We start from the raw sequence: 24,815 nt of genomic DNA on the forward strand, positions 1-24,815 counted from the left end.
GATACAGAGACACTCACCAAAAGGGGAAATGAATACAGTAGAAGAAGATTGGAAATTTTTAAAGATGCTTTGGTGGGTGAAGCTAAAGACCTATGTGGAGTAACAGGATCAACCATGAAAGAAAAAGAGACACTTTGGTGGAGTGACAGAGTCATATTGGCTATAAAAGAGAGAAATTGGGCAAAAAAGATGCTAGACAAAGAAAAGCGAAGAGATGCACAAGATCCAGGTGGCCAAGAAATGACTAAACTACAGGAACTCTACAGGGCAAAAAAACTTACAGCTAAGAGGATAGTAAGAGAAGAGAAAGAGAAAAAATGGTATGAGTTTGTGGAAAAGTTGGAAGAGGACAGCAAGGAAACAAGAAACTTCTTTACAGAGTAATTAAAAACAAGCAAAATAACCTAGATGACATCAAGGTAATAGAGCAGGACAATGGATCTGTAGTACAAGAGGAAGATGGAATTAGGATTCAAGACCTTCTTTGACAAGCTCCTGAATGGAGAGGCATCAAATGTAATTCAAAACAGAGAAGAATTCAGTAAAAGTGAAAAGCCCAGCAAAAATATGGAGCCACCAATCACATGGCTAGAGATAGAGAAGAGAAGAGTATGAAGAAAGGGAAAGCTGCAGGAATAGATGAGTTAAGTATGGACATGTTGTGAGCAGGAGGAACCCCAGCAATCCAATGGCTATATAGACTCCTAAATGTAGTATGGCAGCAAAATACCATCCCAGAAGACTGGAAGAAAGGTATAATTTACCTAAATTCAAGAAAGGCAGCAGACGGAAATGTAGCAACTACCGTGGCATCACTCTACTCTCTCATGCACTAAAAATTCTGGAAAAAATTATAGAGGATAGATTCCGAGAAATTGTAGAACCACTTTTAGAAGGGGAACAATATGGCTTTAGGCCTGGTAGATCACCAACAGATCTTGTATTTGTTGTCAGGATGCTAATGAAAAATGTTCTGGGTTTTGTGTGAAACGCAGAGATAGTGAAAGAAGGTGCGGGCTTGAATGGGTCTAACTACAACATCAAAAATTGAATTAAAACTTTAAAAGGTTATGTTTCCTTTCCGAAGACAAACATAACAATCTTTTTCACTGAGTGAACATAACAACATGACAGGTACAAATAGCAATCCTTAAACAAGACGAGGAAAATCCAAGATTAGTGATTTTTACAGATTCTGGCTTCAAGCCCCTAGTTTTACGATTCCAGAGATCCCGGATCCAGTTTACAACTTTTAATTCAAACCAGGAACCATTTACTGAAGGGCAGAAATCCCTTATCTCATGAGCACTTGCTCCCTAAATACAATATCTGGCCTTCCAGAGGCACTCTTTACAATAATCAAAACTTGGGAAAAGAGCTAACAGGCTCTCCAACATTCATCCAATTTTAACCGCCCGCTTAAGGCAACATTACACACAACTCTTACACTCTCTGGCCTCTCTAAGCACAATTTAAAATTGGCATTACTTTTACAGGGGTATTCATAACCCAACCTACTGGGTCTTCATGGAAAAAGAAGAGGTTAGATAACTGGCCCAAACACAAAATGAATGGAGGCGTATACTTGCACTCCTAGATAATAAAGAATAAAATCCTAACGGGGCTCTTGGCCAAGAGATACAGGGGCTAATCCCAAGCTACTGAGGTGACACAAATAAAGATTGAATTAACACATTACAGAAAGGAAGAAAAACAGTTACAAAACGTAGTCACCTCAAACCAAGATGAAGGGGAGCTCGAGAGGGAAACTCACTCTCCATCCCCGATTTATAGTTAAAAACCAAAACCAAACCAAACTCCATGGCACTACAACCCTTGAAGGGCCTTGGCCTACCAAGCGACCGCTGCTCAGCACGAAGGCCTGCAGATTATGAGCTGTTGTGTGGTCAGCACGACGAATCCTCTCGGCCGTTATTCTTGGCTTCCTAGACCGGGGCCGCTATCTCACCGTCAGATAGCTCCTCAATTCTAATCACGTAGGCTGAGTGGACCTCGAACCAGCCCTCAGGTTCAGGTAAAAATCCCTGACCCGGCCGGGAATTGAACCCGGGGCCTCCGGGTAAGAGGCAGGAACACTACCCTTACACCACGGGGCCGGCGATTTATAGTTAAAGCTTTATGAAATTTTACTTTAGCCAAAAGAAAATTTACATTTTAGAAAAGTAGGTTACATAATTAAAGATTCGGACCTTTCCCCTCGGATTAAGCTGTGGAGGTAGCTACAACCAAAAAGATATAATTTATGTGGCCATTAGCTTATAGATGTTCCACTGACCGAAGAAAGAGGCGGCCCCACCTCCTGCCTTAACACACACTCTTATACTGACGGCATAGCGTATCGAAGAGGAAGTTATTACACGTAATAAATATCATTTTTGGTCCGTATTGATGATATTTGATTGAAATAATAACATTAAGTTATTTATTAAACCACCTAATCAATACAAAATTGTCTTGGATGATTTACATAAATTTGTTAACTAATAGTGGTACATGTTTCGTCTTCCCTGAAGGCATCATCAGCCATAGTCTTAACCTTAAATTAAAAATAAGCGTCTAAATATCATGTAATAATGAAATGAATTTTAAATTTTTGAAGAGTTTTGAAGTAAAATAACATTAAAAATAACAATGATGGTTTAAAAATACAATGTGGTGAGATATAATAGTGGAAGTATTAACAAAATTAACATTAGAAGGCTGCTAAAATAAGTGCAGTGGATAAAACAAGAGATTGTTATACAACAAGTAGTAAGATTGCATAAAAGTAAAGTTGATAGTCTGGTGGTTATAATTAGACGATGGCGAAAAATCGTATATAATCAAAGTAAAGAAGAGAGAATAAAAGTCAAAGTTAGTTGAGAGATCCGAAGTTAATCATGATATTGAAGATAAAAGACGAAAGTCAGAGGCATATGGTGAAGTTGTAGAACACGTTGAGGATATGAAATTGTAGAATAGAAGTTGAAGAACAGTTTCAAATAGGATCTCTATGGACCATCTCAAAATTTGAAGTAATGCTCAATGCTAAACTCACAATCAACAACATTTGAGCATTACTTCAAATTTTGAGATGGTCCATAGAGATCCTTACGATTTTTACTTTCAATTTCTCTTGCAAGAATACGCATTTGATTAACAAGAGACGTCAATGGGGATTCAGCTCTGTACTCACAGTTTTTGCCAGACGATGAGGCAAGTTTAGATGGTACGTAAATAGACTGCAACGTGTGTAAATGTAGAAAGTACATGACATTTTAAAAATATTATAAAAAGATTTCGATGACTTCATCTGTCTCAGTACTGGTCACAAAGATGAGTGTGTGAACTAGTCGTACCTTCACTGACTTAGAAAGTGAATGGCATTTTCAAATGGAAATTAGTTGTGATATGCCTTCTTTGCCATTGCAATTCTGTGCTTGATTTCCTTGGTGTAGTTTACACTGCTGGTAATATTTCAGCTCTTGAACATCGCAGGCTTGGTGGAGCAATGTGGGACAGGACTGGCAGCCAGTGCATTGCAGTAGGCTTCAGAGTACCAGAGATGATACGCATGGTAGTATTAAGTTGTACATCGACTTTCTTCATGTGGTAACTGTTAAGCCATACTGAAGAGCAGTATTCAGCTGCAGAATACACGAGGCCAAGCGCAGTACGTCGTAATGTGTCCGCTGAAGCACCCCATGAAGTTCCACACAATTTAAATAGAATAATAGTACGTGATCTCAACTTAGATCCGAGGTTTTCAAGATGCTTTCTATAAGATAGGGTTCGGTCAAGTATTACCCCGAGGTACTTTGGATTAGGATTGTGCTATAGCACTGAGCCATTGAAGCATACTTGGAGTTTTGTATTAGCCAAGTTGTTGTGGAGATGGAAGCAAGCAGATTCTGTCTTATTCATGCTGGGTTGTAGTCTCCAGTTTCGGAAGTAAGAGCTAAGTGTATTCAGGTCAGACGTCAGGATGGCCTCGGCATCGCTGAGATCGGGATATTGAATGGCAATGGCTAGGTCGTCTGCATAAGAGAATTTTATTGATTTTGTCTCAGGAATATCTGATATGTAGAGATTGAATAGAAGAGGTGCCAATACTGATCCCTGGGGAAGGCCATTTTTAAGTTTCCTAAGACGACTAATGTCATCATAGATGACGACATGGTCTGCAATGATCTAACCTGTTACATTTCGATATAATTCTGATAGCTGATTTCTGTATTCGAAAAATAACATCAAGATTTGATTTGTAGCAGTCCCACAGACTAATAGCATAAGTGATGACTGAATGGAAATATCCAAAATATGCAATTCGAACATATTCTTCACTACAACTATGAGACAAAATCCTTAAGGCAAAACAAACAGAACTCAGAGACTTCCCTATTTTTCTAATATGACAATCTTAATTTTTCATCTATATGGACACCTAAAAATGTTATGGTTAATGTATTTTCATGTTCTCATGTTCAGAAACTTCTGAAAATACTCTTTCCATCTGTTTCTTATTTCTTCTGGGTGTTGTTAATATTATGCTGCCTTCATCCTTCACAAATTTGGTGTTTACTTGATCTTTCATTTTGTTTCTTAAGATACCATAAAATAATTACTTGCTTCCCTGCATATCATCGCTCAATTTCTGTGTGAATAAGGCCCAGCTTTTCCTCTTTTCTTCCTCCACTACTTTCTTGGCCCAATTCTTTGTCTCCACATATTTTCTTCTACTTTCTTCAGTCTTAGACGTTTTCCATGCTTTCCATGCCATTTTCTTTTCCCTCACTTTAATCTTTACCCTATCATTCCATCAATGTGTCATTCACATTTCCTGATGTTCTATCACATACCTTTCCTGCACATCCTATCAGAAATAAAATTTGGGCACAACTCTCAATAATTGATTAGAAAAGTTTATTGAAACTTTTTGTCTCAACTCAACTCTACAGTACACTCAACAACACACTGCGCAGTTACTCGGCACAAAAAACAAAAGAATCACAGTTTTAGTCATAGAGTAAATATAAATTTAGCGTGGTTCCGGTGCGAGAAGGTTGGCGACACAATCTCTGGACAAAACAATTGAATAATTAAAAAAACACTACCATAGGTATGAAGAAGACTACAGACACTACAAACTATTTTTCTCATCATGTCAAATTTTTAACAACACTAAATACAGGAGAAAAACTATTAATTCCAATACCTCCCCTCGTCATAAAAATTTGACCACAAACACAAATAAAATAATAAGGAACACATGTAGATAAACATGTGGACACTAATCAATAAGTCCTAACAAGTTCCTAAATTTAGAAGTTCCCACCCATGACAATGCCTTTGTGAAAATGTCTGCCACATTTTCATCTGATGATACATACACAAACTTTACCAATCCCTTGGCCACAATGTCCTTTACAAACAAATAGCGAACATCCATATATTTAGTTTTCTCAGACACAACGTGAGTTGAGCTCACATGTATAGCACCTTGATTATCACAAAAATTTTGAATTGGCACTTTAACGTAATTACAATCATCAAACTCATTGAAAAAATTAGACAGCCACAACATTTCCTTTGTGGACACCACCATTGATACAAACTCAGCCTCCACAGTTGAAGTAGCAACAATTTGTTGTTTCTTGCTAGACCATATAACTGGACAACCAGCAAACTTGCACACATACCCAGAAATAGATTTCCCATCCTCAGAGTTAGCATAATCAGCATCACAATAAACACTCATTGAATCATTACTAACTTTATAGCATAACTTCACACCTCTTGTCTTCTTCAGATATCTAAACACCTTCTTTTTTCTTTGCCAATCTTTTATGCTAGGGTTTTGAGAATACTGGCTCAGCTTGCAGACCGCAAAGGATATGTCCGGTCTTGTATTGCTGGCTATATAAAGTAGATTGCCTACAGCCTTTTGATACAAAGTCTGATTATAACTATCAGCCTCCCCTAAAATCCTCTTGTCCCCTACATCCAACGGAGCAACACATCCTTTGGCATTTTCTTTGGTTACAGTCACAGATATCAATAAAAAAAACTCTTAATTTGCCCAAGATCCTTGAAGTCTAGATAGCGACACCACTCTGACTTAAACCAGTCCAAAACTTCAATAATACCAATGGCTATCATATCATCAACATACACTCCAACTAGCATATTTTTACTGAAGAACACACATGGTTCACAAACAGATCTTTTAAGACCGATTGACTTCAAGACACCATCAAAACAAATGTTCCAGTCCTTTGAACTTTGGTGTAAACCATACATGCTTTTCTTTAACTTGTAGACGCAGTTGGGTTTTCTTTCAAAACCACTTGGTTGCTCCACAAACACTTCCTCCTTAATGGTACTCTTTACAAATGCTGCATCTACATCATAATGTTGAATATTCCAACCTTTGACAACCGTGAGAACAATCAAGATTCTTACAGTCTGGCACCTCAAAACAGGACTATCATTATAATCAACACCTTCTACCTGCTTATAACCTAAAGCTACAAGCCTAGCCCTGTCAGTGTTCTCATTACAAGCAAGTCTTTCTTTTATTCTGAACACCCATTTTGTCCTAATAATATTCTTTCCTTTTGGTCTCTCTGCCAATTCCCAACATTCATTTTTCTCAAAATAACTTAGCTCCTTCTCCATTGCTGATTTCCATCTTTCACATTCAGGACCAGTCAAAACTTCCTTGGCACTCTTCGGTAAACTGTCAGTTACAGCAGACACAACATGCAAATTACATCCAATGCAATCCACACACTCTCACTTGTTTCTGATCCTCTGTGACCTACATAGTTCAGGAATTATAGGTTCTTCCTGCACTTCAGCACTGATTATATTCACACTGATTTCAAGACCTCTATCTGGCTCATCTATTACTTGCTCATCAATTCTGCGCACCAAGTCAGATTCATTATCAGAGTCAAACAAACTTAAATCTATGACCAATGGTTTCTCACAAGACTTAACAGGCAACACAGTAGCAGGTCCTTTTTTAGTTTTCATGGAAAACACTCCCTCCTCAAATACTACATTTTTGGACAAAACAACACACTTGTTTTTCAAGTCCCTCAGTCTATAACCTCTTCTATTGTCAGGATAGCCCAAAAAGGCACATTCCTTCGCTCTACACTCTAATTTCTCAGCTTTGTTATGTCCCTCATATGCCCAGGCATGACATCCAAATACTCTCATTCTACAAATTTCCTCATCAGACAATATTTTGTTAAACCACAACTCATAGGGTATATTGTTTTCAATAGCAGATGCCTTACACCTATTCTTAATGTAACAGGCAGTATAAAGCGCCTCGCCCCAAAAATTCAAAGGCATACCTGCATTCAATAACATGCTCTGAACTAAAGTCAGAAGCTGTTGATTCAGCCTCCCTGCCACTCCCATTTGCTGGTGTTCCCCCTTGTCAGCAAAGAACTGTTTCAAGTCATTATAACAATATTCTCCTCCCCCATCCATTTGAACACTTTTCAGTTTTTTATCTTGAATATTCTCAGCTCTTTTCTTGAATGTAATTATTCTTTCACAAGCCTCATTTTTTTGCTTTAACACACTCACTTCACTGTATCTGGAATAGTCATCTGTCAAGGTTAGGAAATATTTCCCCCCTCCTAAGGTTTCAGGCTTTACATAACAAACATAACAAACATCAGAGTAAACAAGACCTAAGGGAGCTGGTGATTTCTCTAGTCTATCTGGGAAAGGAGCCCTTTTAGCCTTGCCTTTCATGCACATTTCTCACTACCTTTTTGCTTGCTAATCAAATCACTGTCAGGCAAATTTTCAACATGCCCAAAACGGTCATGCCATATTTCTCTTGTTACCATCTTGCAAGTAACAGTACACACAGATTCCTGTTCACCATCACTATCTTGACAGTCAGATTTCTCTAGTTCATACCAATCACATTTGATGGTATACATGTCATCTTCTTCTCTTGCATAGGCACTTAACAATTCTTCATCTCCATTCCCTTTGTCATAAGCAGTCAGCTTTCCATTGTCTATCGCAAAATGCACATTAGTTTTCTCAAGTTGCTTCACTGACAAACTATTATCAGATGCATATGGAACCCACATCACTTTGGTTAGTTTGTAGTCCATCCACCACACTGATCATTTATTTTCAGCATTATGAATCCACTACCTTTCACATCACATATGACACTTTTCTTTCCCACCTGCACTGAACCTGACACATTTCTTGCAAAGTTGTTCAACAACTCAAAGTGAGGTGTAATGTGGTGGTTACAACCATTGTCCACAATCCAAGTATTTGCATCACTTGACTTTTCATCCTGTTTACATTCTTTGACCTCAGGTCCTCTCATCAAGTGCACAGCATATTTCACATCCACAGTGCTATTTCCAATCTTCTTTTCGTTTGTCTCCGCTTCTTTCTTCTCTTCATAAGTGGCAACTTTATTCTTGAATTCTCTTTGTGACTTCTTGGTGTCATGGGCATTCCCATCTGAGCCCCTATTGTCACTTGTACTAGCCTCAGAGTTTCTGCACTTAAACGAAGGATGTCCCTTCTTGCCACAAGTGTAACAAATTACATTTCCTCTGGACTTTGCTTCTCTTAATTTTGGACACTCTCTTGCAAAATGCCCAAGTTGACCACAACAGTGACAGGATCTATCAGAAGAGCTGAAGTTTTCATCAGAAAAATTGTGGTTCTTCTCAAAACCATGGAATTTTCCTTTGTTCTTTATAACATAGCTTCTCAATTTTTGAGTTTTCTTCTCATGGTCATCCTTCAAATCAAATCAAAATCTCTTTATATGCAAATGAGGTGTCTACCTCAGTGGCAAATGGTACACTAAAATACATTATTGTCAAGCACTAAATTTTAAATTAACAAGAGAAGAAGAAATTTTTCCTAGAATACAATAATATACAATTTACGCTAACAATTTTTTGTATTAAACACACAGCTCATCCTTAATAAATTTATATTGTTTACAAAAATCTTCTTATAATATATCCTGTATTTACAAACATAGTCAACTCATATATAGTATGTGGAATTACTTCAAATAATACTATACAACTGGTATAAGATTAAAATTTACATTGCATTTATTTACTTTTTTTTTAACCTATTTTGGAACCCAAGTAGCATAACGACCTGCTGCGTCTTAACCAGAGCCCCTTTTGCCACCACTTTTCAGAGTTCCTGAAGGGCCTTCACAGCTACCGTAGCGGCCCAGGGCCCTCGAAGTCCCCACTGTACTTCACCCCTACAGGCAGTCCCCTACTTCAGCTGTCCAAACTCCATAGACCAGGGAATGGAATTAATTTATTCACACACATTTTTTTATTTACAATAAGCTGCACTGGTCGAATGCCCTCTAACATTTCATTTATTTTCTCTGTTGCTGTTTATTCTCTTCTTGAATATCTGTACAGATTTTGGAAAAGGATCAAACACTACCCCTGGTAAACTGTTCCACTCCTCCACACCCTTCCCATTGAATGAAAATTTACCCCAATCGCTTCTGCAAAAATTCCTTCTAATTTTATACCTGTGGTCAGTTCTGCCGATATAATTATTTTCCAACTGAAGCCTCTCACAGATTTCTCCCCATGCTGCTTCTCCTGTATAGGCTCTACATAATCCTATAAGTCTAGTTTTCTCCCTTCTCTTACTTAAAGTTTCCCACCCAAGTTCCTCGAACATTTCTGATACACTACTTTTTCTCCTGAAATCCCCTGCTACAAATATTGCTGCTTTCCTCTGCACACTATCTATTTCTTTTATTAGGTATTCTTGGTAAAGATCCCAAACACTGTTTGCATATTCCAAAAATGGACAAACCATACTAAAGTAATTTTTTTCCTTTTAATTCTTTGTTGCATCCTTTAAGTAGCCTCATTATGACATGTAACGATCTGTATGCTTTCCCAACAATGTCATCAACATGACCCCTCCAGTGCAAATTACTTTGAAATCTCATGCCTAAGTATTTGCACTTGCTATCTTTTGGGATAACTTCCTCATCCAAAGTATATTCAAATTCAGTTTTAAAGCTCCTGTTTGTAAATGTTGTAACAGTTGATTTGCCTCCATTCATGTTATTTTCTTCAACCCATTGTTGGATACTCTCAATTCTGAACAATCCTCAATGTTATTTATTTCCCTATAAACAGTTATGTCATCTGCATACAATCTTATTTTTGATGTTATATTGTTCCCTAAATCATTTGCGTATATTAAGAAAAGTAACGGACCAATTATACTACCCTGTGCAATTCCCTTCCAAATTTTCTCTTCCTGTGCTGTATTATTTCATACTTTGACTTTCTGAACCCTTGAATTTAGAAATTTTCTTATCCAACGTATAACCCTTACATCCAATCCTATTCCCTCCAATTTCTTTAATAATATTTCATGTTCTACTCTATCAAAGGCTTTGGAAAGATCTATGGCTATGCAATCTAACTGGCCTTCTGAATCCAACTGATCTGATATGTCCTGCTGAAATCCCACCAGTTGTGCCTCACAAGAAAATTTCTTTCTAAATCCATACTGGCTCCTCATGAACCAATTGTTATCATCACATATCCCTCTGATGTACTTTGCTATTAAACTCTCCAGTATTTTACAAAGTATACTGGTCAGGCTGATTGGTCTGTAGTTCTCTGGTTTCTTTTTATCACCCTTTCCTTTTTAAATTGGTATTATTATAGATTACTTCCATTCCTTTAGTATCACACTATTATTTATGACATAGTCAAAGAGAAATTTTAAATAAGGCACTATGTACCACCCCATTGTCTTTAATACCTTCCCAGTAATTTGATCACTTCCTGCTGCTTTTCCTTGCTGAAGCAGTTGGATGAAAATATCTTCATTTGTGAATGAGAAGCTTCTTGTTTCCCTCTGTGTCTCTCCTTCTCTATCTTCTGTTATGGTTTCCAACACGTGACAATCTTCTACTGAATTTCTGAATTCCCTACTAAATAGATTTGCTTTCTCAGTATCTGTTGAATAGTGTTTACCCTCTTCTCCCACCATTGTAGGAATTTGGATTCCTTTTCCTTTTTGATTCCTAATATATGTATACAGCTTTTTCCATTTCCTTTTGTGGTCATTACTCTCTTGAAGTATGCCATTCATATAATTGTCTTTTGCTTCCTATTTCACTCTATTCAGTTCCTTCATTAGATGTTTTCTAGTTTTTCTATTCTCCCTACCCTCTTTGATTTTCCACTTTACTATTCTAGATTTTCTTTTTAATGTTCTTATTTCCCTTGTATAATAAACAGGGTCTGAGGTCATTTTACGCTTCTTAACAGGTACAAATCTCTTCTCTCCTTCCCAAATGATTCCTTTAAATAGCCCAAAGTGTATCCACATTACTCCCTTCGCTTATCCAACAACTGAATTGTGATTTAAGGTAAGTCCCAAATTCATCAACAGTTTTTCTGTATAATTTCTTGTCTTGTGTGGCCCTCTTATTAAGCATTTTTGGTATGCATCCTACATCCATTATCACAGCCTTATGGTCACGTATTCCTTCAATTACCTCAGTTTTATCAACAATTTCCCATGGTTTAACCAAGAATACATCTAGCAAGTTATTGAGACAAGTCGGTTCTTGTACTACTTGTGTAAATCCTCCCTCCCAAATTAACTTATTTGCCAGTTTCTGTTCATGGGCTTCACTTGCAGCTCCATTCCATTCAACTTCAGGCAAGTTTAGATCTCCCCCAATTATTACCATATCATTATTATTGTTTTTGTTACCATGTTTTGGTGGATCAGCAGAGGTGAAAGAAGGTGCGGGCTGGAATGGGTCTAATTACAAGTCCGAAAGATGAATTAAAAATTTAAATAAAGGTTATATTTTCAACAGACAACAAAATTTAACAAATTTTTACATAGAATTAAAAAACTTAATGAGTACAACAAGTCAAATCAGGTACAGACCAAGAAAGCTGAGATTTAGATAGATTTTAACAATCTGGGCCACAAGCCCTAATTTTTACAATTCCTGAGCTCTCAGCTCACAACCAACATATTACCACAGGGCAGAAAACCTCTCATAACATGGAACACTTGCTCCCGCCTAGTAATATCAAGCCTCCTAGAGGCACCTTTCAAAATACCAGAAAGTGCTGACCGCTCTCAATCTTTCAAGCCTATTAAAGGCAATACAATGCTTTACAATCACTTGCCATCGAGGCACAACTTACAAGAATAAACAGGGGTATCTCGTACCCAGCCCACAGGGCCTTAAAGGAAAAATAAAAAGTTAATTAAATGGCCCAAAATACCAATGTGAATGGAGGCGTGTACTTGCACTCCTACATGAACACATGTTAAAACCTAAGGGGCACTAGGCTGATTAAACAGAGGCAAATCCCACACTAGGGAGGTGACTCGTATAAGAAAATTTTAATACATTAAGAGTAGAAAAATGGCTATGAAATCGTAGTCACCTCAAAACAAAATTGAAGGGGAGCTCGAGAGGGTAAAGCACTCTCTATCCCCGATTTACAGTTAAAGTAATAAGAAAATGTTTACATAAGCCGGCACTAAGTTACATTTTTAAACAGGTAGGATACTTTGAAAAGGTTTCGAACCTTCCCCAGGGGTCAAACTGCTGAGCAAGAAAGAAATAAAGATGTTAAAAGGCCATTACTTTTGCTGAAGATCTGCTGCTCAAAGGAAGAGGCGCAACCCGCCCCCTGCTATACTTCCATACACTAAGCTAGATGTTGTTGAAGTGGCGAAGAGCCAAGAAAATCAGCAGTTTTAAAACCCTCGTGGAAGATTTGGGACTTTTCATGAATAATAAAGACACACCCACTCAACTTTATTGGGTAGCTAAGAGTTACACATGGAAATTCGAAAAAGAAACCTCTGATAGGTGGAAAATTAATTACAGAAATTACTGATTGGCTAAGTTCAAAACAGGCGGAAAGAAAGCTTAATATTGCCAACCCACAAATGAAAGAACAAAATTTAGTAAAGACCAAAACTTATAAATACAAAATTTCTTCAACAAAAGTTCCTTCACTTCGCACCAGGGTGCATGATCATAGTGTTTGGGTAGAGACATCTGTTAGTGAATGTCCACACTTCTTGATCCATAGAAAACAAAACACGTTGAAATCCACACAGTATAGACAACTTTGTAACCCCAAAATTTATAGTAGAGACCTCTTCTGAGAAAACTCATGAATAAATACAGTTCTAAAAGTTCACAGTTTCTCCGGTAGAGGAGGATTTATTGGCGGAAGATTTAACTTTGCGGCGTAGGGGTGTACCACCCGGTACAGTTTTTATGAGCATAATCTATTATTTTCTCAAATATTTCTATGTCTCTTTCCTCTCTTCCAGGCCTATATGTTGCTATGATTCCCACCTCCTTCATATTATCACAAACTAATTTTATCCCTAATATTTCATCCTTTTCATCGGTAAACCATTCATGTGAACAATAAGTTTCCTTCACCAGAATAAACACACCTCTTCCCTCCCATTTTATCTCCTCGGTCTCTACGATAGGCTGTATATCCTTCTCTCTCTCTCTCTCTCTCTCTCTCTCTCTCTAGTCTATCTTCTTCCAGCAGCAATTTACTCTTCATATTTTCTGACGATAGTTTTTCTTCATTTAACTCCATCACATGAGCAGTGTGTTTGTAATTTTCTTGCTTCAAATCTCTCAGCATGTAGGCTGCCAGGTCTTGATCATTGATGTTGGATCCATGATTTCTCAGTTTTTCTACTAATTGCTTAACCCAATTCAGATATTCCAAAACAGGTTCATCATGTTTCTTGATGCAGCTTGCCAGTTTGTCCATGGTACTCACAAATTGAAAAAGGAGAGCTCTTGAAATGAATTGCCTTAAGTCTGTTCCAGGCATGTTTTGCTCGTTCATGTCTGGTTACATCATTCAAGTAACAGTCCTCTACCAACTCTGTCAAGTAACTGAGTGGAGTGGTGTTTAGGTCCTCTTCGTTTGTAGTTAAATCTTCATCATCATCGTAACCAGGATTGATGGCAGTCCAGCATTTCTTTCTTATTAGGAAAGAATTCACTCGCTTGCACCACACCACATAGTTTTTCAGCCCTAGTCTCTCAATCCTCGGCGTATCCGCAACTGATGCCATTTTTACTCACGACTTACTGGCGCACTGAGTCCATAACCTATCAGAAATAAAATTTGGGCAGAACTCTCAATAATTGATTAGAAAAGTTTATTAAAACTCTATGTCTCAACTCAACTCTACACTCAACAACACACTGCGCAATTACTCGGCACAAAAAAAAAAAAAAAGAATCACAGTTTTAGTCATAGAGTAAATATAAATTTAGCGTGGTTCCAGTGCGAGAAGGTTGGCGACACAATCTCTGGACAAAACAATTGAATAATAAAAAAACAGTACCATAGATATGAAAAATACTAGAGACACTACGAACTATTTTTCTCATCATGTCAAATTAACGACACTAAATACAGGAGAAAAATTATTAATTCCAATACATCCAACCAGTGCTTCCTAGAATGTTTTCCATTCATTTACCTAGAAATGAAAAGGTTAGCACAGAATAGGGTGTCATCGAGAGCTGCATCAAACCAGTCTATGGACTGATGACTCAAACAATATTAAGAACTTCTAGAAGGTCTTCAGGTACCAACATTTTTTATTAACTGAGTAAAGATGCTTTAACAGAATTGCTACAGCAGCGTCCAGATAGGCAGTGGAATAACTGAATGGTTTGAGACAAAGAAAGAAGTCCAGCAAGGACTGTTCATCATAGTTATGGACTGGATATTAAAGCCTATAAGCAAAATAGACAACAAGCTGAACACCTTATTATTTTCTGATGATGTGTTGAGGAAGCAGAACAGTAAAGTTGAAAAACTTTGAACTGAAAGTGAATAAAATGAAGACTTAAGAAATGACTATGAATACAAGAGGGACAAAAAAAAACATATATTTGTAGGGAACCACATTACAATTATCTCTCCATAAGGGATTCTGTGGAACGCAGAGGTAAAAGAAGGCGTGGGCATGAATGAGTGGATATAGAAAAGATGAAAGATTAATTTAAAACTTTAAAAACTTGTGATTATGTTTCTTCCTTTGATCTTTTGTTAAAACAATTAATTAGTTAAAAAGTCTAGCACATGAGTTTGAGTAACAATATTAGAAAAATCAACAACAATTTAACAACATGACCTTGAAGCTCCCTAGTTACCAATTTAACAAGAGCATTACTGCTCCCTTCAACTAACACTCAAGGGAACCGAGTTCCAGAATTTACAATAGTAGAAAAAGAGCGTCCTTGCTCTACACAATTATTCTCCAGGAGACTATTCTCCAATATTTTCAGGTTTAGGCCTCTTAAAGGCACATTAAAAAAAAACCAACAGTAGGCACTACAGTTACTGCTCAACAGTTAGTTTTACATTTAAAAGTAAATGAATAATAGTTAACTTTAATAGGGGTAACACATACCTGTCCTACATGGCCTTAGTTGAAAAAGAAAAGATTCATTTACTGGCCAAAAGTCAAAGTGTTAGGAGGCAAACTCTTGCAGTCCTCAAAATACACTTGGAAAATACCTAAAACCCTATTTGGGCTGATGGCCCTGAGTTACAGAGGCTAAGCCTATACTACGGAGGTGACTAGATGAAGAGAATTTTTTTTTAAGTTACAAAATTATGAGATCAGTTTACGTTTTACAAAAACATAGTCACCTCAATATCAAGTTGAAGGGGAATACAAGAGGGTACCACTCTTTATTCCCTTAGGCTAGAGTCCTCAGACTTACTTAAAATTTACATTTAAAGTTTGAAATTTACATTAGTGAAGAATTTTGAAACCTTCCGCTCGAACTAGCTTTCAGAGACTATTACATGCTTAGGGAAAATCTGCCATTACCTTCAGCTGGTGGACCTTCCAGAGACAGATGAGGCAGACCCTCTCCCCCCTGCTTCCACTAGGAACACACTCTAAACCTCTTGACTGGAGCGATCACTAGGACAACATGGCCTGAACGGTCCCAGCTTTTATAGTGGAGAGGACGGTTGCAGATTTATCTGGCCTGAAACCCTGATTCATCCCTTCCCCCCTGTGGGTGGGGGTGGTAGAATAACACACACAGTATCCCCTGCCTGTCGTAAGAGGCGACTAAAAGAGGCCCCAGGGGCCCTGAACTTTGGAGCGTGGGTTGGCGACCATGGGGCCCTTAGCTGAGTCCTGGCATTGCTTCCACTTACTTGTGCCAGGCTCCTCACTTTCATCTATCCTATCCGACCTCCCTTGGTCAACTCTTGTTCTTTTTCAACCCCGACGCTATTAGGTTTGTGAGGGGTAGGGAGTCTTTCATTTTCGTGCCCTTCGTGGCCCTTGTCTTCCTTTGGCCGATATCTTCATTTTTCGAAGTGTCGGACCCTTCCATTTTCTCCTCTGATTTGTGTTATATAGAGGATGGTTGCCTAGTTGTACTTCCTCTTAAAACAATAATCACTACCACCACCACAAACCCTGACACACCCCCAATTTTTATTGGACAATCAAATAAATACCAAAAACTCTGATTGGTTACTTAAATAAATGTACAAAATTTCCTATTGTCTACAGTTTTAAGTCAGCAGGAAGATATAGAAGTGCTAGCAACCTTAGAACACCAAAAACAAACTATAAACTTCTCAGTTTAGGAAACTTTAACACACAAAATTACTTTGAAAATTAATTGTTCATCCTCACCTCAGAGGATGCACATAAGTTGATAGTAGTGACATCTGTTAATAAACTTAACCATGATAGGTTAATATTGTGTTTGGTCCGTATTGACTGGTCTCAATGTGTAATATAACTATTTATAATAGTTTATTTAAATCCGCCTTGATCAATACACTCATTAAATGAAAGAAACATTAATTAAACCATACATGTTTCAGGAAATCTCAACCATTCCCTTCATCAGTGGTTAGATCAAAGAATAACACAATATGACACAATCTTTTGTTTTACAATTTGAAGGAGTATTGTGTCCCAATACATCATATCAAAGAGTAAAGAGAACTTATGAAATATTATAAAAATGATCAATACATTCAATTTTGGTTGAACTGAATGAGAACACTATACAAATTTAGGATCTTCAAGTTTTTCTACTTTTCTTCTTCTTTTTGTTCCTTAAATGATTATATGCTAGCCTAAACAGTGGGTTATCTTCTGTACTTTTCTCATTTAAACTTGATTCAGAATTACATTTTTGTGTAAGGTAAATTTCTAAATTTTCCAAAACATTAATCAGTTTTCCCTTTTTGGTCGAATGTAATAATTTCATGTCATTGGAAATGTCTGTAAATTTATGATTCATTTCAACCATATGTTCTCCCATTGCCGAATATCTTTTACGTTTGACCGCATTAACGTGTTCTTTGTACCTTATAGCCAAACTTCTTCCAGACTGTCCTATGTATCGTTGTTTACATGTTTGGCATGTTAATTTGTAAATTCCTGATTTATTAAATATATATTTATTCTCTATTTTATCTGAATTGAAAATGATCTTATTAGTATTATTATCCATTTTGTATGTGACATTGATGTTCTTTTTCCTGAAAATTTTAGCCAGTTGATAAGAGTGCTTATTTCGAAAAGTTAGAACTACAAATTTCTTTTTCTCTTTTCGCTCTTTAATTAAAGTTGTTTTAGGTTCATTTTTCACTTTATTTATCATTCTATTAATAAATATGTTGGAATATCTGTCGATAAATGTTCAAACTTCTTCCACATAGTTTGAAGTACAAGTCACAGGTGGCCTTGTAAAAGGCACTTAATTTAATTACACGTAGCTGGAAACTTCCAGTACAGACCTCCATCCCCTAAAGTTCTTCCACGGTTGACACAGTTGTAAAATTTTACATTTTAGAAAATTTGAGTTTGAAGACTGAAGTCAGAAAAATTCTTGATGGAGAGTTCATTTACCAGTTATTTTGCAGAAAGTAAGTCCTCAAGAGTTTATGAAGTCGTAGAAGTCCGGAAAGTACAGTCCAAGTTTGACGACAAGAGCGGCCGCCTCTGGCGATGCCCGGGTGGGGTGCCCCGGACGCTCCAAGTACCCTCAGATACATCTCTCCCGCTACCTTGAGAGGGGTAGCCATGGTAATGGCAAACAAACTATTGAAGCACTGCCTCATGATTGAATGGGCGGTTGTAGAACCCCACCTTAGCCCTTGCCACTAATGATGGTGCTCAGGTTTGCCATCATGAAGGAGACTGGACCAGAGAGAGGTGGGCCCTTACCCTGCACCAGCATCACTCGCCAGTTGTTGTGGCACAGCCTCAGATGTTAATTAGGGCACTGAAACAATAACTTTCTGGGTGAAAGTGACTGTTTTTATGGAGAGCGAGTTTGTTTTTATTGGTGGTGCATCAGGGATGAGTTGTGTGTAGGGTAGTCTTGGGTCTACTCTTATATCTAATGATGATTCTACTGATGAAGATAGACATTCATAAGAAAGCAGCTTACAATAGCATGGTACTCAGAGCATTAACTGTTCCTTTATCTTGAAAGAATTATAAAAAGGAAATTAATACTATTTACAATATTGCAAAACACAACAGTGTCAATAGAACTTTCAGCAGCAGAATCATCAATAAATATAAGAGCAGAGCAAAGACTACCCTAGAAAAAGATCCTGCTCCTAAAGTGAAGTTTTTCACTTTCAATAATAATAGCATTTACCTATCTTCTAATATCTTTAAATAACACAACATTAAAATAGCATTTAGAACCTCTCACACCAACTCCCAACTCATTTTCAATCCACATACTGTCAACAATAACAATAATAACATTAATAAAAGATATTTGAACTCCAGTGTTTACAGATTAGAATGCCAATCCTGTAATTCCAGCTATTTAGTCAAAAAGGCTGCAATTTTATCATAAGATACGCCAAACATCGCAATGCTCTCAAATATAATAATTTTTCAGCTACAAGTGAACGTCATAAATCATCCAGCCACGAATACACGTCAATAGATAAAGATCTTAAGGTCTTGCATTAATGAGCAAAAAGGCACCTTGGTCAATGTTCTCGAGAGCATCCATATCGTTTTAGATCAGTTTATGAACCCCTGTCTTAATTTAAATGAAATCAATGAAAAAAAGAAGATTCTACATGAAACATTTTTTACATATATTTGTCAGAACTTCTATAATAAAAACAAACCTTGTCTCCATTTCTCCAACTCACCACCACTCCCCCCCTCCCCCCACCCCACCCTCTCGCCACCAGCCGTTGTACCCCCTCCGCCCTCCACTTCTCCCATCCTCGCAAACACAGCTGAGCCAACAATAGACACGATCATAAGAATAGGACCGTTAACTTTGAGAAGTCCAGGCCATTTCGAGATGACAACCACCTATTAAGTACTGTAAGTTAAGTTTCTCCACACTCATTTTACAGTTTTTTACTTATCAGGTGAAGTTTCTCACACAACCTCATTTTTTCCATTACAGATTGGAACTTCATTGACGGTTACCACTATGGTCACAGATGTTTACAATGCACCTATTATCTTCTCTAACACAGCTTCTCAATTTTGTTTACCCCCTGTGTGTGGGGGACACAGATGAGGAATACACCCACGGTATCCCCTGTCTGTTGTAAGACGTGACTAAAACGGGCAACAAAGGGATGATCAAATTAGAACCATGATACTACTTGTAATTAGTACCACCATGCAGGGAACACCATGGGTCAAATTAGAACCATGATACTACTTGTAATTAGTACCACCACGCAGGGAACACCATGGGTCACTTTTACTTGCGCATAATACCACTATGTTAGGTGCACAATAGAATTGTAATTAGTAGCGACAGTGTGTGCTTAGGATGCATTTTACAGTACCTGTGATTCATACCATGGCTCTGCCTTGCCTATGATTAGTACTCACTATGTGAGGTACAACACAGGATAGTGCGAGTCCCAGTGGTTAGTCCATTTATGTGAAGAACACCATAGGTGTGCGTTGCCTGTAAATAGTGACACAATGTGCGAAACATCATAGGTCTGTGTTACATGTGTGCATTGCATACCTGTGAGTTGTACGATAATGTGTGGAATACCGAGAAACTACGCTTCTTTTGATTAGGACCACAACATGACAAATACCTAGCTTCTACTTTCCTAGCGGTAAGTACCATTGTGACGGGCCGATGACCTGGATTTTGGACCCATTTAGACTACAAGCATCATCGATTCAGTATCGTGCTTTAGAAGCAGTCCCTTAGTCAGTAATACTATTGTTTAACGCTAGTTTCTGGGAATGTGGAGCATTGCAGGTCAGATCCACTGATTGTTTTAACTTCATATCCACCCATTCATTCTTCGTCGTCACGTTTTGAATTCTGATTAGTGGAGGATTGTAGATTTTTAATTGCCCGTACATTTCGTCTCATTTCATGGCATTAGGGGCCGATGACCTAGATGTCAGGCCCCTTTAAACAACAAGCATCATCATCATCATCATCATCATCATCAATTTTTTTGCTGCTCTCCTGACCATTTAAAATAAGGCAAACACACATAGCCAACATTGGAAACAATCATCAAAGAATGGGACCGCTAAATTGAGAAGAAATTGAGAATGCTGCTGCTATTCTAAAATTTTAAATTCATCAGTGTTCTTCCATCATGTTGTCACATACACTTCACTTGGCACGTTGTCTCCTCTCAAACTTGGATTCTCAAGCTTTTTCGCTCCCCTCCTAGCCATTCATGGTGATGGTGACTCTAAAAGGACAGACCGTCAGTTCTGAATTTTCACCACAGTGATCTCGTCCTGTTTTTGAATTGTATCGAACTGCAAAATTTTTAGACTAAGAGGTCCGCAACTTCACTATAAGCACTTATTGTTTGTTTCCGTCTGTATTATTTGTTTTCATTTCTTTTCTTCTTAGGTTTAACACACTTTTTAGATTCAATTATGTATAATAACTTTTTTTTTTCACTGAATTTGTCTCAATGAGTTATTTATGGCTCCATCTAATTATGGAAATGTTGTATATTTTATTTGTTTTCTTATTTCCGTCATGTCTCTTTTGTTTTCATTTGTTCCTTCATTATGTTTTTAGCACATTTTTAGCTAGTATTATGTAAATAACTCTAACCCCCACCCCAGCTTATTTCACTGAAGATGGCTTAAATGAATCAAAACATGTTTGAATTTTATTACTCCATCTAATGATGGAATTATGTCATGTATTGAATAGGAGGATACATTAAATTTTTCCTTTGCAAAGTGTCTGTGTATGGAATGAAAACTTTTACCCACCCTCATCTTTCTACGTTATCTTCTCTGAATATCACAACACTGCCATAAATCTCTCTGGCCTAAGAAATGGCATCACCATCGAGCGCACCCTGTTTGGGTACAGAATGAAAACTTTTACCCACCCCCATCTTACCTTATTTGAATACCACACCACTGCCACAGATCTCTCCAGCCTGAGAAACAGTGTCACCATCCAGAGGGCCCACCATTCCCTCTTGGGTATGGAACGCAAACTTTTACTCACCCACCCAACAGTGTTTACCACTGTCTGTGGCCGGATCATCCCAGCTCTGGAACTCTGCTTAGTTAGAAAGCCAGCGCAGTACTGTTCATGAAAAGTGAGAAAATGTGCTGGTTTTCATTTGATCAAGCATTTCATATGACAGCTCTGCTTTTAATCACAACATTCCAGTCAGTTAAAATAGTATTCGGACAAGAATACTGACGTCATTGTAATTATCCATGTCGAGTTCAGTTTAATGTGTGTGTCTCTCTCTCTCTCTCTCTCTCTCTCTCTCTCTCTTAGCATCACATGAAAATGAATGGGTGGATTTTAATGAAAAAAATTTCACCAGGAGCGGGTGCTTCAGAAGGGGTCTAAATAATAATAATATATCTCTCTTAGTTCGTTTTACATGAAAATAGCTGATGGTGGAATTTTTGTTCTATACCTTTTTCCAATACAGAAAAAAATAAGGGAAATATCAGTGGCAATTATGTGAAAGTTTAAGTCCAAGAGCTGGTAACTAGCTCTATAGACTGTAAAGAGAATTGCTATGAAGATCATTACAGCAATGTTTTAAAGGCTTTGTACTCCTGTCAGTATGTTTTGAATATTAACCCGATATTTAGCTTTCTTTTATACTAAAAGAAGATCAGCAGTAATGAAAAATAATATGAAATTGTAAAGGACCACAGAAAGCAAGGAAGCAGGTACATCACGCAAGCTGCCGGCAGGGAGAGGCATGCCTACTTATGTGCCTCAGAATTTAGAGATTAATATGAGAGGTAGACAATAATGAAATCATGCACATGCTGAGTGATTGTCCTATTGAAGATGGGTACTACAGCTAGTAAAAAGTAAATATTTTGCTGATTTTTCGCACCTAAAATTCTGAACTTAGTCATCACCATAAATCTTCCATATTCCCAATGCTTTTCTATTAACTGCATTATACTGAAGATGGGTCTAGTGTTGATCTTCCAGTTTGAAAGCCATATACTGTAGCTCTTCTTGTAATTGTCCTCTTATCTTCTAATTCTCTTTTCTAGTAGGCTTTCAAATATTTTTGCTACCAGAGATAGTAGTGTGATTCCTCGATAATTGTCACATATCTTCTGTCCCCCTTCTTAAATATAGGTATTATTACTCCTTTACTCTAGTCATTTGGTATCAATTCTTCTTTCCAAATAGATCTAAATAGCCTAGACAGTCATTGTAGACAAACTGGTCTTGCTGCTTTTATCATTTACCCATACACTTCATCCATTCCTGCTGCTTTTCCAACTTTCATTCATTTGACAATAGTTCCACTTCTTTCATTGTGATTTGACTCTTGGATTCTGTCTCGTCACATGCTGTCTCTATCATCTCATCTACACCCCTTCTCACATTCAGTTCATCAAAGTAATCCTTTCATCTTTCCCTAATCTTCTTGGTTGTGTTATTATCCCTCCTTCTTTCTCTTTCACCTGTTTTTTAGACTCTTCCTTCTTACAAGTCCATGTAGCATCCTTTTACCACTATATACATCCCCTTCCAACTCTTGTATAAATCATTCCCAGCTTTTCTTCACTTACTACTTTCTTGCACATTCTTTTCATTTCCTAATACTTTCTTCTGTGTTATCCCTATTCCATAATTGCCATGCTTTCTTCTTATTTTCACTGCTTCCTTTGCACTCTCATTCCACCATGGGGTATCTCTATCTTTTACTCTTTAAACTGTTCTGTTACAAGCACTCTCTATACAGCTTGCACATACCTTCTTGAACATGTCCCATTCCACTTTCACACTCTTCACCTCAGTTCTGTGTATGTGTTGTTTCAATTTGTTTTGTAATATTTATTTTACTTCCATATCTTTTAATTTCTACACTTTTCATTTATTTTCTCTTATATCTTTCATTTTCACTATTTTTCCACCTTCATTTTTGCTACCACTATTATTCTAAGATAAGATAATATCTAAGTGCACTTGAAAGCAAAATTCTTTGAGAAGACATAAAAAGAGAGTCGTGGTTTCCCATTTTCACACCAGACAAATGCTGGGGCTGTACCTTAAATAAGGCCACAGCTGATTCCCTCCCACTCCTAGTCCTTTCCTATCAGATCATCACCATAAGACCTGTCTGTGTCGGTGTGACGTAAAGTAACTTGTAAAAACTAAAAGTAAAAAAAAGTAAAAAAAAAAAAAAAAAAAATGAGGGTGATTAAAGAAAACATATTTAAGGGCATAGTCAAGCCATGTAACTTCTGTGATGGTGATTGGTGGTGGTGATTATTGTTTTAAGAGGAAGTACAACATCAACCATCCTCTAACTTCTGTGATCCTTGAGGTAAAATGGAGATAAGAAGCTTATAGAGAAACAACAACTAGTAGAGACGATTCAGAAGCTTGCTTTATTGTTTTCCAAACTTTGAATGTTATAGCAAAATTCATACAAACTGAGATATACAGTACATAGATTACTAATGCAAAGTTCGAATCATTATTATTACAGACCCAGAATGAAATAGGAAAGGAAAATAATCATCTAGTGCCCGAAGCGCATCAGGACTATTCCTTGACCTGGGCCAGTGATGAATCAAGCAGCGTCTCAATCGCAGAGGTACAGTCTTTCACTAGATAGATGACAAGAAAACATAGTAACTTTTTTACTTAATGTTGGCAGTAGAAATTGGATTTTACCACATTTGCTTACTCTATTCCCTTAATTGGAAGTGTAGGCTCTGCATTTTAAAATTAAGTATACTGAACCATAAACCTATTTCTATTACACCTAGGTAAATCTACAAGCGGATTGAGAAATGGTAGCTTTTTAATTACTCATGAATTATTATTTATTAATTCATTATTTTCACTCCACTTTTAATTTGGTGTTTTCATTTGGTATACTTAGTCACATTGATCTGGCAACTAGTTAAGTGTAAATTTGTTTAAGATCCAGGTCTCTTTATCTTTATTTCATTTTGGGGCCCCATGTTTGTAACTTACTGCACCCAAGGTAAGTAACTTCGTGCCTTGATGTTGTTTTGACTGTGTTCATTTTCTGTGTCCTTGGCCATTGCAGAAGTTGTAGTTGTTTTTAATTATTACAATGACTTAAAACTGAAAGAAAATTGAGAAACTGATACCTTTAAATAAATTTGTTACGGGGACACCTTTGGAGCAGAAAGAGGTGAAAGAGGGTGCCGGGGTGAATGGGTCTATCTACAATACCAAA

At 37.3% G+C, this 24,815-nt stretch overlaps 1 protein-coding gene across 1 annotated transcript in view; it reads left to right on the top strand.

The window, feature by feature from the left end:
• LOC136874430 (X-linked retinitis pigmentosa GTPase regulator-interacting protein 1) overlaps positions 1-24,815 on the top strand; it is a 1,071,624-nt gene that overhangs the window by 716,030 nt on the left and 330,779 nt on the right. The window contains exon 18 of the mRNA XM_067148064.2: positions 24,093-24,200. Coding sequence (XP_067004165.2) covers positions 24,093-24,200 — 108 coding nt within the window. The remainder of the gene's footprint in view (positions 1-24,092; positions 24,201-24,815) is intronic.

The sequence above is a fragment of the Anabrus simplex genome, chromosome 5, assembly GCF_040414725.1.
Source record: "Anabrus simplex isolate iqAnaSimp1 chromosome 5, ASM4041472v1, whole genome shotgun sequence".
Lineage (NCBI taxonomy): Eukaryota > Metazoa > Arthropoda > Insecta > Orthoptera > Tettigoniidae > Anabrus > Anabrus simplex.